Here is a 16,008-nt window from a genome sequence, read left to right as displayed (position 1 = left end):
GTCCCCTTTTGGTCGTAGTAAATATCCCGTTTCTCATATAGTCATTGCTAATGTTAGCTACATTAGCCTCTTTAGCAAACGAGCTCGAAAACAAACAAAACAACTTTACATTGTATTGCATGCACAGCAAGACCGTGCAATGCCTAAATTGGTGACCGGCGTAAAGTAGTAATGTAAGTGTGTAAAAGCATTTAAAATCTAAATTAAAATGACCAATGTGATACAAATGCAAAGAAAATAAATCTCTTTATGGCCGCTGCCATTTTTGTTGACGAGTAGTACGTTTGTTGACATGTCGGACCAATGGGTTTCGTTTTCGGAACATTGAACCGTCGTAATAATGGCATGTAGATCTAATGGGAAATATTTCGGAACATTGAGACGTCGGAACAATGAGGCGTCGGAATTACGGGCAGGCCCCGTGGAAATTAATGTTTGGTTTTGGGTTAACATTGTGTGTGCGCTTTTTTCTTTTTCAGCGCCCTCCCCATGCAATTTACCAAAAAGAGTAGAGAATGCAGTTATTACTGACAAGAAACGGGTGGTCTACAGGGATGGTGCCAGAGTAACCTACAAATGCCGTACCAATTACAGAATGGAAGGAGAGAGTATAATTAGATGCCAACATGGTCAATGGACTCAAGGAACTCCTACTTGCATCCGTAAGTTGTTTTTTTCTAATGGCATCGCACACAAATCTAGGATTTCTTGCATTGCGACAACTAAGGTCGTAACCAGGGGCGGAGTGGGGCACTAATAGCCACCGGGAGAATCCTCCCCGGTCCGGCCCCACCCCCCTGCAACACCGTTTATTTATATATTTTTTCAGTAATAAAAAGAAAAATTGTAAAAATTAATGATCTAATTATAATTAAGAAATTAAAAATGGGTAAAATAGGTCACAGTTCTGCTCTGTGCGGAAGAGAATTGGCGCTCCGAGAATTGGCGCACTTCCTTACAAGACCAGTAACCATAGCAACGCCGGTAAACGAAAGCATTCCGGATGGCCGTAGTGCTCCCCGCACTACAGCCATCCGGAGGCGCAGAGCTTTTGGCCGTGATATTATCTATAAAATTATATTATACTATTATATAATATAGAACGTTATAAGACGCTGTCACCTAGTGTGAGAGGAGAGTTGACGGAGTGACCTAGTTTAAAAGTTTATACCATTTATGCTCGGTAATACCGGTGTAACGTGTTGACACGACTCGACGACTACTACTACATGTTCCAAATCTGTTAACGTATTCTCCATCCATTAAAAGAGAAAGATCAGTTAAGTCATTAATTCGTCTGAAATATACCAGCCAGCACATACACATTTGACTAGCAGCTTGTGCTAGCTCCCGCCTAGCAATAACGTCAATGGTGGAGCTCTGGCTAATTCACCTGCACAACTCTTTAATGCCTGATTTCAGCACTTAGATGCATCCCTCTCCAGCATCCGCTTCTTCTTTATTCTGGCCTTTTCAGCCCCTCCTTTCTCTTTTCTCTTCTTGCCTTCCATGAGTGCCACAACAAGCAAAAGCAAGCAACCACGAACTTGCTCGCCTTCTCTGTCTGACGCGTCTTTAGGGCTATCCCCCTACATTTCCAAAAATGGACTTGACCTGCAAGCTGTTTATTGGATAAACGCATTTCCCAATCCCAGGAGTCTTTGCTCCATTACGTCAATTCAAGAACAAACATATTAAAGTAAACTGTAGTTCGTATTATTTATTCATGGCCATGAAAGTTCTGTAACGCCTGAATAATGAAGAATTAAATGAAGTAATATAAAAAAACAAACATGAATGAGACATAGAGAGTAAGCAAGTGGTATAAATATTGGTTGGATGTTCTTGAGACATATATTGTTTATTTCGGGGATTTTCACGGCGTCTTGGCGGGGAATAAATTATGCTCAGGGCGGGCTTGCAGACGCCTCGCGGCCGCTCCCAACTGTGGGCCGGTCCAACTGACTTCGCAGGCCGCTACACAATTGTGGGCCGGTCCACCTGAACTCGCTGGCCGGCCGGCCGACCGGGAAATCTCCCGATCGTCCCGACGGCCACTCCGCCTCTGGTTGTAACGGTGACCCGGGACCGTTTCTTTGATTCGGGTTATCTGGTTATCATTTATGCCTACGTTGTTATTATGCTCTTAAAATACAACAATCATCCAAGTGATCTTTAAGTGATTAGAGGAAGACTCATGCTTACTAACAATGCTTTTAATGATCACTTATTATGATATTGTATTTATTTTAATGTACCGGGGCGGGCACTTTCAGGAGTTGAGTGGACCTACACCCCGTCATGAATATATCTATGCATCCCTTAAGTACTCAGCATTTCCTTTATTTTGTCATCCATCTGTATTTGCAATTCTTTTTTTATAAGAAGTATAAATTACATGCAATGCAAAATGTTTTCTCGAATATGCTCAATGTAATCCTCATTGCTTGGTAGGAGCATTGACTGAATGACGGAAAACTCATGTTTTGGTGCTCATAATAGCATTAAATAAGGATGTATGTATTAATACGTTTTAAAGTGACATAATTGTCATCATCTAATTGTAAGTATTCTTAAAGGAGCATTTCACCGGTGGAGACATGAATCTGTATTGAAAGTGGGTCATATATGTAATCGAGTAGTAACATACATTTCTAATTTGGTGCCTTCTTGACAGAGAAAAGGCAGACAGGCTGTTTCCCAATGTGAAGGCTGCAGCCGTGTTGGAACAATTCCTTGTGAGTCGCGTCCTATAAAGATTTTGCTAGAGGGCTGGCTAGAGCGCTGCCTAGCGTTTGTAGACTTCGGGGTTTGGAACGACTTGCTAGTGTGGATGCGCTACTGCTTCCGCTTTTTAATACTGCTCCAACTGGAAATATTTTTATATTTTAATTGTTGAAATTGTTATTGGCGACAGTAGTTTGTTTAAACACCAGCTACGTACATATTAAAACAAATCAATCCATTCAAAATATAGGCTTTCATTACGTTGCAAAAACTTTGGGAAAAAAGGTCTCTAAGCCTAATTTTTTGCGTTTACAGAATGAATCTATAAAAAGCAATACAGCACAAAATATTTCTGAAAGCGTTCAAAAACTTAACTTGTGTAAAGCAATGTGTATTGCTTTCCATCCGCAATTTTTAAATACCCCGTGCAGCGTCTGAACGCAAAGGATTGTGGGCATTTTTGCTTGTTGAGGATCCAGCGATGTATTCTTGAAAAAATTCTTGGAATTCTCCAAATCAAAGGGCGCGAAAAGGGCGCGAAAAGGGCGCGAAAAGGGTGCAAATTTCCGAGTGTCCTCAACATTGGAACAGTACTTGTAGGCGTTCTCTGATGTAGCGTCCTTAAAAAGATGGTCGTTGAGCATGCTTCCTTCAAATTGGGAAACAGCTAGTGACTTTAAGATGACAACTCCCACAATGCCAATCAGCGTTCACTCCCTGAAGGATTTAGCATAACAGCCAATCAGCGTTAACTCCCTGCAGTCCTGAGTGAATCGCAGCAGCAGGAGAAAGTGATTGTTGCCGTTTTATATAATATATAATATATTATAATATATAATATCACGGCTAAAAGCTTTGTGCGCTTCCGGATGATATTATGAATTAAAGACTGCGTCGGGTTCTCGGACTTCTCTGGTACCTCCACAACAACAAAAGTCCTGCACGGGTCCTGCATGGGTATCGGGTACCCTATGGGGTGACCCGCACAATTTGGATGAAACGGGTGAAAAATAATGAACTGTTGTCAGACATGGGTGAAGGGTCGGGTGGCATGCCTGAACAGCGCGGGTTTTGCGATTGTGAGCAAGACGATGAACAGTGGACACACTATTGACTGCAACAGTGATTTGCTTCCATATAGCGTTTTTTTGCTTGCCTTTCATGCCAGCTTTTAGGCTACTAAACAAAATCAGACGATTCGCATCAACTAGTGACACGAGTGTTTTTACCGTTGGACGCTTGTCCATGTCATAAAAGTTAGGGGCAAGACTTCTGAAGACGTGCTTTTATATGGGCGTGTTACGTTAATTATTGTAATCGTACGCTGGGATTGGTGTGATACGAAAGTTTTGTGAATCTCACGTGGGTTTGTCAGATGATTCATGTAATCCATTTGGTTGGTACCAGTGGTGTAGTCCATTTTATTGTAGTGGGTATACTGTGATGATTCCCTCACAGCCTCGTACAAACCCGTCCCACCGGTACGTGTACGTGTGTGGCGCTTATGGGGTGTCGTACCACACTCACCAACGCAGGGGTCTACAACCCGCTGATTTAAGAGTTTAACGATTATCAACAATCATGGAAAACTGAATAGGTTTATCAGTTTTAATAGCAGTATGAAAAAATAGAACACAAAAATGACAAGTTGTCCTTTGTATATCTGTAGTAGTAATAGCACATGCTGAACAAGGACAAAATCTACTCAAAATAATTTAATGACCTGTTTACAACCATGTGCATGAGAAGGAGATGACAGGAGACTAATGTTTCACTCTTTCAATTGCTCTAATTTGAGCTCTTACTGTTGTTATCTAACATACCATACAGTAATTGAATTGTGGAAAAGTGTGAAATTACTGCACCTTAAAAATGACCATGAATTAGCCATACTCTCATTTGCATAGTGATTAACATTATGAATTTCCATTGTGTATACAAACTGCATGTTGGCTGACATTTACCTAACTTTTTTTCCCTCCACTCTAACCAAGGATGCCTGTTTTTAAATTCCCAAGCCTGACACCCAGTCTGAAAGGCTGGCCAGGGGTTCTCATCTAAAAGTAACAAGGAGATATACAGTGGGATTCAAACATTGTCTTCTGTTGACTACTCTCTGTGATTTACACATTAATATGGGAGGAATGGACACACACACACACACACGCTCACACACCCTATTCTGTTGTGTCTTTGTTACCGTACGTCCACACCAGGAGCTCACAAAGTTTCGCTGCGAATATTTCTGTTCGCTTTGGTCGCTCAAGTCGCTCATGACGTACAATTCAATTATGCAGACGCATTTAAAGGAGCCGTATGCTTTTAGTACAGACAGCCATATCAAAGAGTGAACTCTCCCATACACTTTGGCCATATTGCCGAGACGGTTTTGCTTGTTGGATAAAGTGCTTCGACAACAAGTAGGACAGTGATTCCCCCCAATATAAAAAACCTCCTAAAATGTAGGCTAATTACAACCGAGAACAAAAAACCCTGCGTGCTGTAGTATGCTAGTTAAAATATGTTTCACTGATCTGCATCTGCAAATCATGATCTGCACTCATTCGTCGCACTCAAAACAAATAGACATTGGCGCACATGGCTAATTTGCATACGTGCACAGGACTGGTTGGCTCCGCAAGGCAAATAATGGAACATATCTATCTATCTAGGCCTATCTGTCTATCTATCTATCAACGCGTGTCTAGTTTTAATGTGATGTATTGTGTGTATGTCCAGTCAGACTTGTTCTGTGTGGTCTTGTAGGCTACTGTCCTGTGTGGGCCGAACCACCTAAATGGATTCCCGACGATTTGTGTCGTTTGGTATTGTAGCGCCGACCAGGAAGAACAGGGAGTCAGGCTTTTGGTCAACTAGGGGTTCTGTGCCTCATACACCGCTCGACTACAGAAACACCCTCTTTTATTGACTCGACAACACGTACATAGAACAGCACAGCTAACTAACACACAAGTCATTCTCGGTGATGGTGGCAACAACGACACACAACAGAACAACACACAACAATGAACAATCCCAACCCATTAACCCCACTGATCATTAATAACACCAACAACTAGCAACGGACCCAGAACAACAACAACAATAACCCCAACAACATGCGCTCCGAGAATCCCCCAGAATCCCCGGTATGAACCCGGAAGAGAACGAACACGTTGCGAACACTGGTCGTTACAGTATTAATTAAGACTTGACTAGGCTATCTATCTATCTAGACTATTTAATTAACAATTATTCACCTCAGGCTCCGTGAATAGTGGGGAATAGAGGGATAAAAGACAAGAGATATATCCCTTGTCATTTATCCCTCGTCTTGTCGATTAGTTTGTTTATGTGACGATTCCAAAAACTTTTTTGGTTTTGTTTAAAGCATGCTACACACGATTGGTTGGTTAGATTGGTGGCATGGAGCGCAAATGAAAATGATTCCCGCTTAAATACGAACGTTCTAGATGTATAAATACTCCCGCTTATCATCACTTGGTATCCAAACCACTATGGCGTTTCGATCTCTGAACTGAAAAAGGGTTGGGTCGTACAACACCGGGTGCCCAGTTACAGCCGCGATTAAAACTTCAGCCGACATTATGTTCAGTGAGTGAGTAAAGGTAGGTAGGAACCAAAGTGCCTGCCGGTGTTCCCTGGGATCCACGCAAGCGAAGAGCGTCTACATTCCGATCGGCTGTCAGTGTTTGGCCGCTGAAGCGCGTCATAGTCATTTGCATAAAGTTAAAAAGTTTTCAAAAAATGTTTGACGCTCTGGTCGCTCAATTCGCTTCTGGTGTGGACGTACAGCTAGTCTCCGTAGCTCTGGTAGTGGCATCTGCTGCTGCAGGGTCAACTTGCAGCAGCAAGTTGACCCTGTGTGTGTAGTTTGCTTTTCATATTCTAATGTTGAATGTTATTGTAGCATGTAGCCAGTGTTGCCACAGTTACCTTGAAAAAGTAATCCGATTACTGATTACTAGTTACTCCTTAAAATATTAACTTAGTTACTTTACTGATTACTTGAGTTTAAAAGTAACAAAGTTAGATTACAAGTTACTTTATTAGTTGCATTTAGCTTTGAAAACACCCCCTGCCTCCTCAAAATAAAAAATATCACCGGTTTTGGCAAAACTAACTTTTAAAACCAGATGTCGTTGGTTAACTTAAAGTTGTTTATTTAACCCGGCGCTTGGGGTAATCAATTAAACACAAACAGAGGAGGCAAAACTACAAAAGGAAAAGGACCATTGGGTGCTGTGCAAATCAAAGAAATGAATATAACCAAAGAGAAGCTCCCAAAATACACTAGTGGAGCAGCACCCCTGCGCCTAGTGTTTCTAAACAAAGGTGTAACTGCGTGTCGGTTTTCGATAACCTCTAACAACCTTACCCTTGCCCGGTTCCCTGGTAGCTAACGAGAGCCTCAATCAAGTAACAAACATTTGAAGACCTAAATGGCAAGCTGCAAATCCGAGACAAGCTGCCGCGAATGTTGAGCTCGCCCGTCTTTTGTCTTCCCGGATCCTCGGCTTTCCGATTCACACGTTCAGATTTCCGCTCATTCCTACATTTGTTTGATAAATGAGGGCCCATTAATGGCTGCAGTGTAGGCTGCCTAAGTCAGGGCTTTATCAGGCACAGATATCAATATGAGGGCTATTGCTTGCTGGGTAATGGCAATATTAATTTGTTATCCTACTTTTTGATTTTCAGTGACATGTCGACTGCTGCAAGAGAGAGGATACACTTATCTTAATGTACATAATGACAGATTTTTACCTGGAGAAACCGTTTCGGTGAAATGCAACCAAGGCCACTGGTTTTCCTTTAATGATCAGCAAACCCAGAAAACAATTACTTGTACAGAAAGTGGGGAATGGAATACAGCTGCAGAATGCCAAGGTAGGCAACATTATTTTCGTGCATCAATTAGTTGTAGATGTATAAATATTCTTAGGATTGGTGTCCTCATGTAAGAACCAACCAGATCATCTCGATCCTTCAGCTTTGATTGGATTGCTGTGTTTTTTTAATAATTGTAATCAAATTAAAGTAAACCAAATAAGTTTACGTAAGTGCCCAGAAATCTATATTGAGAACTATGTAGATGTCACACTGTATGATTTGGGAAAACAATCATGAACTACTTTAGGTTCCCACTGAGACACAATTGTGCTTCTTTATTCAGAGATCACATGTCAGGATCCAAATGACCCTAATTTGGAAGAACAGCTTCAAAGTAAGGGGATTGGTGAAAATGCACAATACCAGTGCAAAGAAGGCTTCACGCCAACTGATGCTCGTATGGCTACATGCACGGAAAACGGATGGACACCAAACCCACTCTGTAAAGGTACTTTCATTGGGCATTTTTATTGATATGTGATAGTTATGTGATTTCTTGCATATTCTACGTTGTTGTACAGGTCTGTCAACGTTCTCATAAACCTCGACCCTACTACACTGGGCCAGGCATATTTTAGAGAGACAGCGACTCCTATTGAACGCAATGTGATAGGAAACGACTGAAATACCATTTTAAAAATAAAGAAAGCGAAGAAGAAGAGGGCATGTTAAGCTGGATATTGCTGTTAACATTGCCTTGCCTATCTTTAAGAAAATTACGGACAGATCTTTGTCACAAAGTTGTAGCTCTCTGTGGTTCTTCTGAAATGCATAATCCAAATATGCCTTAAAATAACTTAATCCTGTTGCCTCTTTGACTGTGAATTAAACAGCAAGCTCTAGCCTATGATTGCAACAGTGCTGCACAACACGATCAGGGTACAGCTTCTTTAATTGTGTGGCAACTAACAGGGTCTCTTCTAATCGATATTCATGTTATTAATGCTCTAGTTATATGATTGTATGCATATATAAATTGCATTACGATTATCATTGTACTTTAATTAATTAAAGTACAACGTATTCTACACTGACAATCATCTTCGGTGTTTGTGTGGGGAAAAACGGTCTGTCTAGCTACTGGACCAGATAAAATGAGACGGAGAGGTAATAAAGTCTATCGGCACGAGGACCTTGGATTTATTAAGTAAAGTGGCAACGGTTATACAGAGTCATAAAGCGTGAGAGATCGAATATGTCTAAGTCCCTAATCAGCGCTGATGGTTCGTCCGGAGCTTCGCCTCCGTGGAAGGTCTGCTTCAGAAGAAGGTGAAGAGTCCCTGTGTGATGCAGTCTTATGCTGTATCCTCCTCTCGATGAGGTGTGTGCGTTTGAGATGTGTGCGGTTCTGTGTGTTTTTGCTGCCCCTTGGCTCCCAGGCCCTGGGTCTTCTCCTAACGGGGAGAGTTCCTCGTGTCTCCGGTGTGATAAATTAAAACGGGGGAGTGCCCCCCGAAGTGTCTCGTGTGTGATCATTTAATGTGGCTCTGAGGCCCTGGTATGGGCAGGTGTGTCTCTTGGTTCCTCCTAACGGGGAAGAGCTCTCAAAATGTCTCCTGCGTGGTAAATTAATGTGGCTCTCAGGCCCCTAGTATCTGCATGTGTTCCTTCTAGTGGGGGAGAGCTTCGAGGTGTCTCATGTGTGATAAATTAATGTGGCTTTCCCGTTCTTGAGGATGACTGGTGTGTTGTCTGAGTGTTTACCATTTGCCTGGGAAATGGGGCCTTCGGCTCTGGCCTTGACCTGACTATATTATCATGTTTGTGTTATGTGTTCGTTGGGTTAGTGCAAGAGTCGACTATATATTAATGTGCCTGCCATGTGATGTGCTCATCAGGTTATTTTTCCCAACATTTGGGACAGTCCCGATTTTGAGTTGCGTGTCCCGAGTCCCAGCAAAAGCCTGTCGGGACGCTAAAATTCCTGGTTTCACTAATGCTCCCATTGAACTGATCTTTATTCCATCATGAACAATACTTGGACTGACGAGATGAACCGAATGACCATTCCCACCTTAACGGCGTTGCTTATTACAGGGGCAAATCCTCAGCAGCAGGCTGTCAGCATACAATAGTTAGGTATTGTAACTCTAGATTCTATGAGTATAGGCGCAGCCTTTTAAGGCTATCGCTATTGGGTTTTCCCTAGGCGTGAGCCGAACACTGAAAAATGTGTAATCCCTGCCCACCAACAGTGTGGGCCTCAATTACGTCCGCAGTCCGCACATATAAACGTGCACCGGCGGACGTTCTGCTCCCAATAAACAGCTTTTCTTCAGCTATTCAAAGGTCAATGAGGCCGACACTTAAAAGGCTGCGCCTATACTCATAGAGTCTAGAGTTACAACACGTAACTATCGTTCTATGTCGTATAGGCTTCGTCTTTTAAGGCTATCGCTATTGGGTTAAAAGGGCAAAGCACGATATAGTCTATGCCTCATTGGTCCCGATCAGTACCAGAAACACAGCTACATACGCGCTAGTATCATGCGTCAGACGTAGCATAACATACGTCATGCGTCTAACGGCAGCGAGCAGCTCTAATGTGTCTGATAAGACACAAGAGCTCTCAGCATGAATATTTGACTCCACCTCACATTGTTTAATATGCGAGGGGAATAGTCACACAATCACACTCACTCTGACAAAGCACCTAGAACTGAGTGTGTCATAGAGAGGCGCGACATGTCTCTTAGGTAAAACCTAATAAAAGAGCATGGGGAAGCCCAGGAGGCACAGCAGCCTGTGCCCAGGAGGCAATATCCTCCATAGGCATCCCTCTTTGCAGAGCGACAGAGGACGATATCCCTCTGGTCGAGTGAGCTCTGATAGTCTCAGGCGGCCCTGCCCCCGCTGACACATAAGCCTGTGCGATAGCATCACACAGCCAATGTGACAGCCGTTGTTTCGTCAGGGGGAGGCCCTGGGAATGTTCTCTGTGTTGCACAAATAACTGTTGAGATTTGCGCAGAGCCTCTGTGCGCTTCACATAACAGGCAAGCGCGCGTAAGGGGCAAAAGAGATGGGCTGTTGCCTCCTCAGATTAATGAGGAGGGAGAGAGAAACCATTGAGTGTTATTACTCTCGATCTGAACGAGCTAGTAATACTCTTTGGTGGCCGAACTGCCGTCTCCTTGTATTATAAGACAAGAAGGGGCTTCAGAGAGTGCAGACGCAAGTGGCTGACACAAACTTGAGGGGGACCCGGTCAAGAGGCTCAAATGGGGCCAGTACGCGCAGCACCACTGCACCAGTGTTAAATCCCATTGTGGAGTGAAAGAGCGCGTCAGGTGTCTCTCTCTCCACACACCTTTTAGGAAGCGCTTCATTAAGGGGTGACTAAAAACTGTTTTATCCCTGAAGCCTTCGTGGCATGATGAAACAGCAGCCGCGTAAGTTTTAACCCTGCTAAAAGCCAGCATCATCAGTGTCTGGAGGAAAGAGAGCACACGCGGCAAAGGGCAGGAGATGGGATCACAACCCCTGACCGTGCCCCATTTCTGGAAAGCCGCCCATTTAGCCGAGTAACAGGCTCTGGTGGAGTCATCTCTGGCACCCTGGATGGTCCGTACGACCTCCTGGGAGAGGCCGAGACCTTTTAGGCCCAAAAGCGCTGGCCGATCTCTGGTTAATCTATGATTGCTCCCCCTGCCTGTGAGAGAGCGTCTCGCCGCCAAGGGAGTCCCTTCGGCTGCCCCGAGAGCAGACGCTGGAGGCAGGGAAACCACAGTGCACTCGTGCGTTGCGGTGCTATGAGAATCATATACAGCCGCTCCTCCTGGACTCGGTCCATGACTTGGGGAATCAGAGGGACGGTTGGGAAAGCGTACAGGAGTGTGTTCGGCCACGGTTTGTGAGCGAACCTTCCTAAACTCGCTCCGTATCTGATTGATCAGATCGTGGTGAAGAGTCCAGTCTCCTGGTTGGGGACCCCCCCTCGACATTATGTTAGCCCCTCTGTTCAGGACACCGGGGATGTACGCTGCTCTGATGAAGAGCAAGTGTGTGTCCGCCCAGCATAACAGCTCGCTATGCTCAGCAGCTGTGCCGAGCGCACGCCCCCTTGGCGATTTATGTATGCTGCTGTCGCCTTGTTGTCCCTGCGTATCATTACGTGTTGATTCGTCAACATTGGGACAACGTGTTGGATCACTTTCAACACAGTGAGGAGCTCCAATGCGTTTAGATGCATGGTCACGGGGGGCGGCCAAACGCTGCCCACTACGTGAAACTCGCATGTTCCTCCCCAGCCCGACAGAGAAGCATCTGTGAACACTGAGATGTGTGACGTTGCTCTGCCCAACGGCACCCCTCTCGCGAGAGTTCTGGCATCGCCCAAGTGGGTCAAATTGGTGCCCACTGATAGGGGAATGGTCACTTTGCGCCGGCGTTGGCGCACCAGGTCGATGCGCAGGCGAGTAAACCATCTCTGCAGCCGCCTCATGTGAAGCAGCCCCAGCGGCACCACCGTGTGAGCGACTGACATCATGCCCAGCAGCCTCATGACAGAGAGGGCTGTCACGACGCTGCACGGGGAACAGCGGCGGAGGACAGACCACAGCGTCTCCATCCTCTGCTGTGAGAGCCGTGCTCTCATTACAGCTGAATCCAGCTCTACCCCCAAATACATCACACTCTGTGAGGGGAGGGGGGAGCTTTTCTTCCAATTTATGGCATAGCCTAAATTCGACGGGTGAATTACAGGCTTTTTTGTTTGAATAGCTGCTTCCTCCTTGGAGCGAGCCATCAAAAGCAGATCGTTCAAGTAGAACAGTACTCTTATTCCTGTTACGTGCAGCGGCCGGAGAGCCGTCTCCACGCATTTGGAAAACGTTCGTGGGGCTAGAGAATAGCCGAGCGGGAGACGGTTGTACTGGTAGTGTGACCCTTGGAATGAGAAATGCAGGAATTTCCTGTGTTTGGGGGTCACTGTGACGTGGAAGTAGGCGTCCTTCAAATCTATTGAGGGGAACCAGTCGTCTGGTTTTACACATTGTAACACTCGTCTGATTGTTAACATGTGAAGCGGCCTCTCCGCAATGCATTTGTTGAATAGGGCTAGATCGAAATTACTTTTTTCGCTAGAAGCTGCTGGAGCTCCACCAAAAGTGACAGCTGTTCACCCTTGGATGACAGCGTTGTTTCCCCAATCCCGTTGAATCGTGGCGGAACAGAGGTAGTTGAAGGGTGTGACCCTTGCTGATCAGCCTGTCTATCCATTTGGCCAGGGTGCATGCGTTCAGCCATTCTGTAATGCTCTGAAAGCGGCTGTGCAGCCTCTTGTTTTGATGCGGCTGTCATGGAAACGAGCCACGCTTGAGCCCCTGCCGCCGCTGCGAGGGGAGGAGTCTTCCTCGCAGCCCATGGGGGGCTCTCCCCGAAAGGGCTGGGTGTGTGTGTCATTAGCAGAGGCATGCCCTGCCTGCTCAGCTTGTGACAAGAGTGTAGCTTCCTCTCTCCTGAGCGTTGGGATGCGAGGAGGAATAACACTGTGACTGGGCAGCAGACTGCTGACACTGTGAACGAGCTGCGTGTCATTCGTAGAAAGAGAGCTCGTTTTAGCAGCTGTCTTGCCATATGTCATGCCAGGCATGATGTGGTCAGGGGAAAGTAATGTAGGGCTGGCTCGATCAATAATACAAGGTTTATTGACGGCCTGCCTATATGTTGTGGGAGATGCGTGTGAAACAGTTATGGCCGGGCCGATAGGTTCCGGCGTTAACTGTGTGTGGAGAAAACAGCCGTCTTTAGTAAAGAGGTGTTTCTTGCTGTCACACGCTTCTCCCTCGCCCCGTAATAGCCGGTGCTCGTGGGGCGGGACATCGCCCCATGAGCCCGCTGCCCGAGGCCTTTGCTGGCCGCTTGCCGTGGCCTGCGATGGAGGCGGGCGGGGCTGGTTAGCCGGGCAAGGTTGCCTTTTATAAAGCAATGAAGGGCTGGCTCGATCAATAATACAGGGTTTATTCATGGCCTGCCTACATGTAGCGGGAGATGCGTGTGAAACAGTTATGGCCGTGCCGATAGGCTCCGGCGTTAACTGGTGTGTGAGGAGAAAACAGCCGTCTTTAGTAAACAGGTGTTTCTCGCTGTCACACGCTTCTCTCTCGCCCCGTAGTTGCCTTCGCCGGCGCTTGTGGGGCGGGACATAGCCCCATGAGCCCGCTGGCCGCTCGCCGCAGCCCAGTGTTGTTTTCGTCAGGCAAGACGAAAACGAAAATGACGTCGTCAGACCCCTTTTTTCCATGACGAAAATGAGACTAAGACGAACGTCACCAAAGCCATATAAAGACTAAAATGTGACGAAAAATGTAGACATTTTCGTCAGACGAGAACTAGACGGGTCTAAATTGTTAGTGAGTGGACGAACAAAGTTTCAAAACATGCTTTTTTCCCGCCAACTATAATATGCGTGCAATGTCAATCAAGAGCTCAGAAATGGAGCCAGCTGCTTGTCCTAACAGTCACGCCCCCATCACACACTAAAAGCCTCGCTCGCGCGCAGCTGCGCCTGCACGCACACGGCACACAGAGTTTTCGTCTGACTAAAACTAGACTAAAACCTCTTGAGTTTTCGTCAGACTAAAACTAGACTTTCAAAGATAGAAATGACTAAAATGGGACTAAAACTAAGAAGCATTTCGTCAAAAAGACTAAGACTAAAACTAAATCTAAAATGCCTGCCAAAAACAACACTGCCGCAGCCTGCGATGGAGGCGGGAGGTGCTGGTAAGCCTGGGGGCCAGGAGGAGGAGCTGCCGGCGGCGCCGTGACACCGGCGGTTTTCGCCACGACTGCCTGTTCGGCCAGACGATGAGGGTCAGCCGCCATGACGGAGATGTTATGTGCCAGCAGGGTGATGTCATTCATAACAGCCTCTTGCTGCATCATACACTCATGCTCTGTCTGTAAGCTTGGCCGTGGGGCAGCGGTCGCTGATTCCCGACTTCACTCCAAAGACAGCACACACAGCGGGATCCAGCAGCGGTAAAGCCCTGTAACCCCGGTCTGTCAGACCCTCCGTCTTCGTGACCTGGATAAATGTTTTCACCGGGGCCCCGAGCTTCCCGGGCTCCGCCGCAGCCCCACTGAGGTACGGTCTGATGGCAGGAAACATTGGCCAGATCGGGTCGAGACGGGAGGGGCGTGTCGCGGCCTCGAGCCCCCAGATGCCATGCAGCTGGTCCAGGCGTTGGGGGGCCTGAGGCATGGGCACCGCAAGACCAAGGTTTGCGGCTGCCCTGGCGATAATGCCCGGTAGCTCTGCCAACAAAGCTCCAACCACTGGAAGTGAGGTGGCGGCAGAGACGGGCAATGGTGCTGCCCCGGGCCTCTCCATTCGGAGAGGGGAAGCCGGGGGAGACGCCCCCTCCTCATCGTGGTCGGAGTCGTCCGACTCCGAGCTCACAAGGAGAGAGAGGGCATCATCGAGTGGGACAGTTAAGTCGTCGGCTCATTCAGCAATGGCGGCGGCAGTGTCGGCTCTGCGCTGTCTGTCGTCTGACGGCAGCACCGCACAATGCCGACACAGACAGAGCGGCGAGAGTGCCAAGACGGCATGTTCATGCCCAAGGCAGCCCTCGCACACCTCATGGCCGTCATACGGCAAGATGTAACCCGTGTTACATGTCTTGCAGATGCGGGTCGTCTTCGAGTCCATAATATCAATTTATATACTTCAGTATGCTACAAGATCGTCCTGAAGAAAATGGGAGCAGAACGTCCGCCGGCGCACGGTTATGTGTGCGGACTGCGGACGTGATTGAGGCCCACGCTATTGGTGGGCGGGGATTACAAATTTTTCAGTGCTACGGCTCACGCCTAGGGAAAACCCAATAGCGAATAGCAAAGGCGAAGCCTATACGACATAGAATCGATTTTGGAGCAAATTCACTCCTCAAAAATAAATGTGTGGCTAATGTGAAGAGCGTTTGTCTCTGTGTTGAGGTCATGTTTTTCGGAGCTCTAAGTGGTTGACAAACGCACACAGACACACGGATCCGGCCCGCGAGGGAATATTTACTGTCCCTTTAAGTGGAAAGGTAAAAAAAAAGGTTGAGGGATATTTTAAAACAGTCTATGCTTGAGGGATTGCCCTTCTATGGGCAAAAACTGATAGTTTAGTAGGGGTCCGAGCAGCCAAGCTGCTCTATCCCCTATTGTTTCTTTAACGTTTTTTTTTTTCCTCAAATTCTGTAAAAGTCGTTCTGCAGCCTATACCGTAAGACGAAAACTCTCGAAATGTTCAGGTATGGTTACCAATAACTCCCACTACCCATGAATCCAAATGTGTGGTCTTGACTACAAAGGTTAATTTTCCCAGAATTTCAAAGAGATTTCAGGTATATGCTTTTAAGAAAGCCCTAAATT

The 16,008-nt window shown here is 46.3% G+C and overlaps 1 protein-coding gene across 2 annotated transcripts in view; it reads left to right on the top strand.

The window, feature by feature from the left end:
• Positions 1-16,008, top strand: part of LOC132469982 (complement factor H-like) — a 117,360-nt gene that overhangs the window by 33,339 nt on the left and 68,013 nt on the right. Inside the window, exon 10 of one of the 2 annotated variants that reach the window (XM_060068130.1) lies at positions 480-662. In XM_060068130.1, the coding sequence (XP_059924113.1) occupies positions 480-662 (183 nt within the window). Of the gene's footprint in view, positions 1-479; positions 663-7,970; positions 8,090-16,008 lie in introns of those variants that run through there. The other variant, XM_060068131.1, reaches the window with a different exon arrangement.

The sequence above is a fragment of the Gadus macrocephalus genome, chromosome 12 (assembly GCF_031168955.1).
Source record: "Gadus macrocephalus chromosome 12, ASM3116895v1".
NCBI classification, from domain to species: Eukaryota; Metazoa; Chordata; class Actinopteri; order Gadiformes; family Gadidae; genus Gadus; species Gadus macrocephalus.
This window is presented reverse-complemented; position numbering and strand designations above follow the sequence as displayed.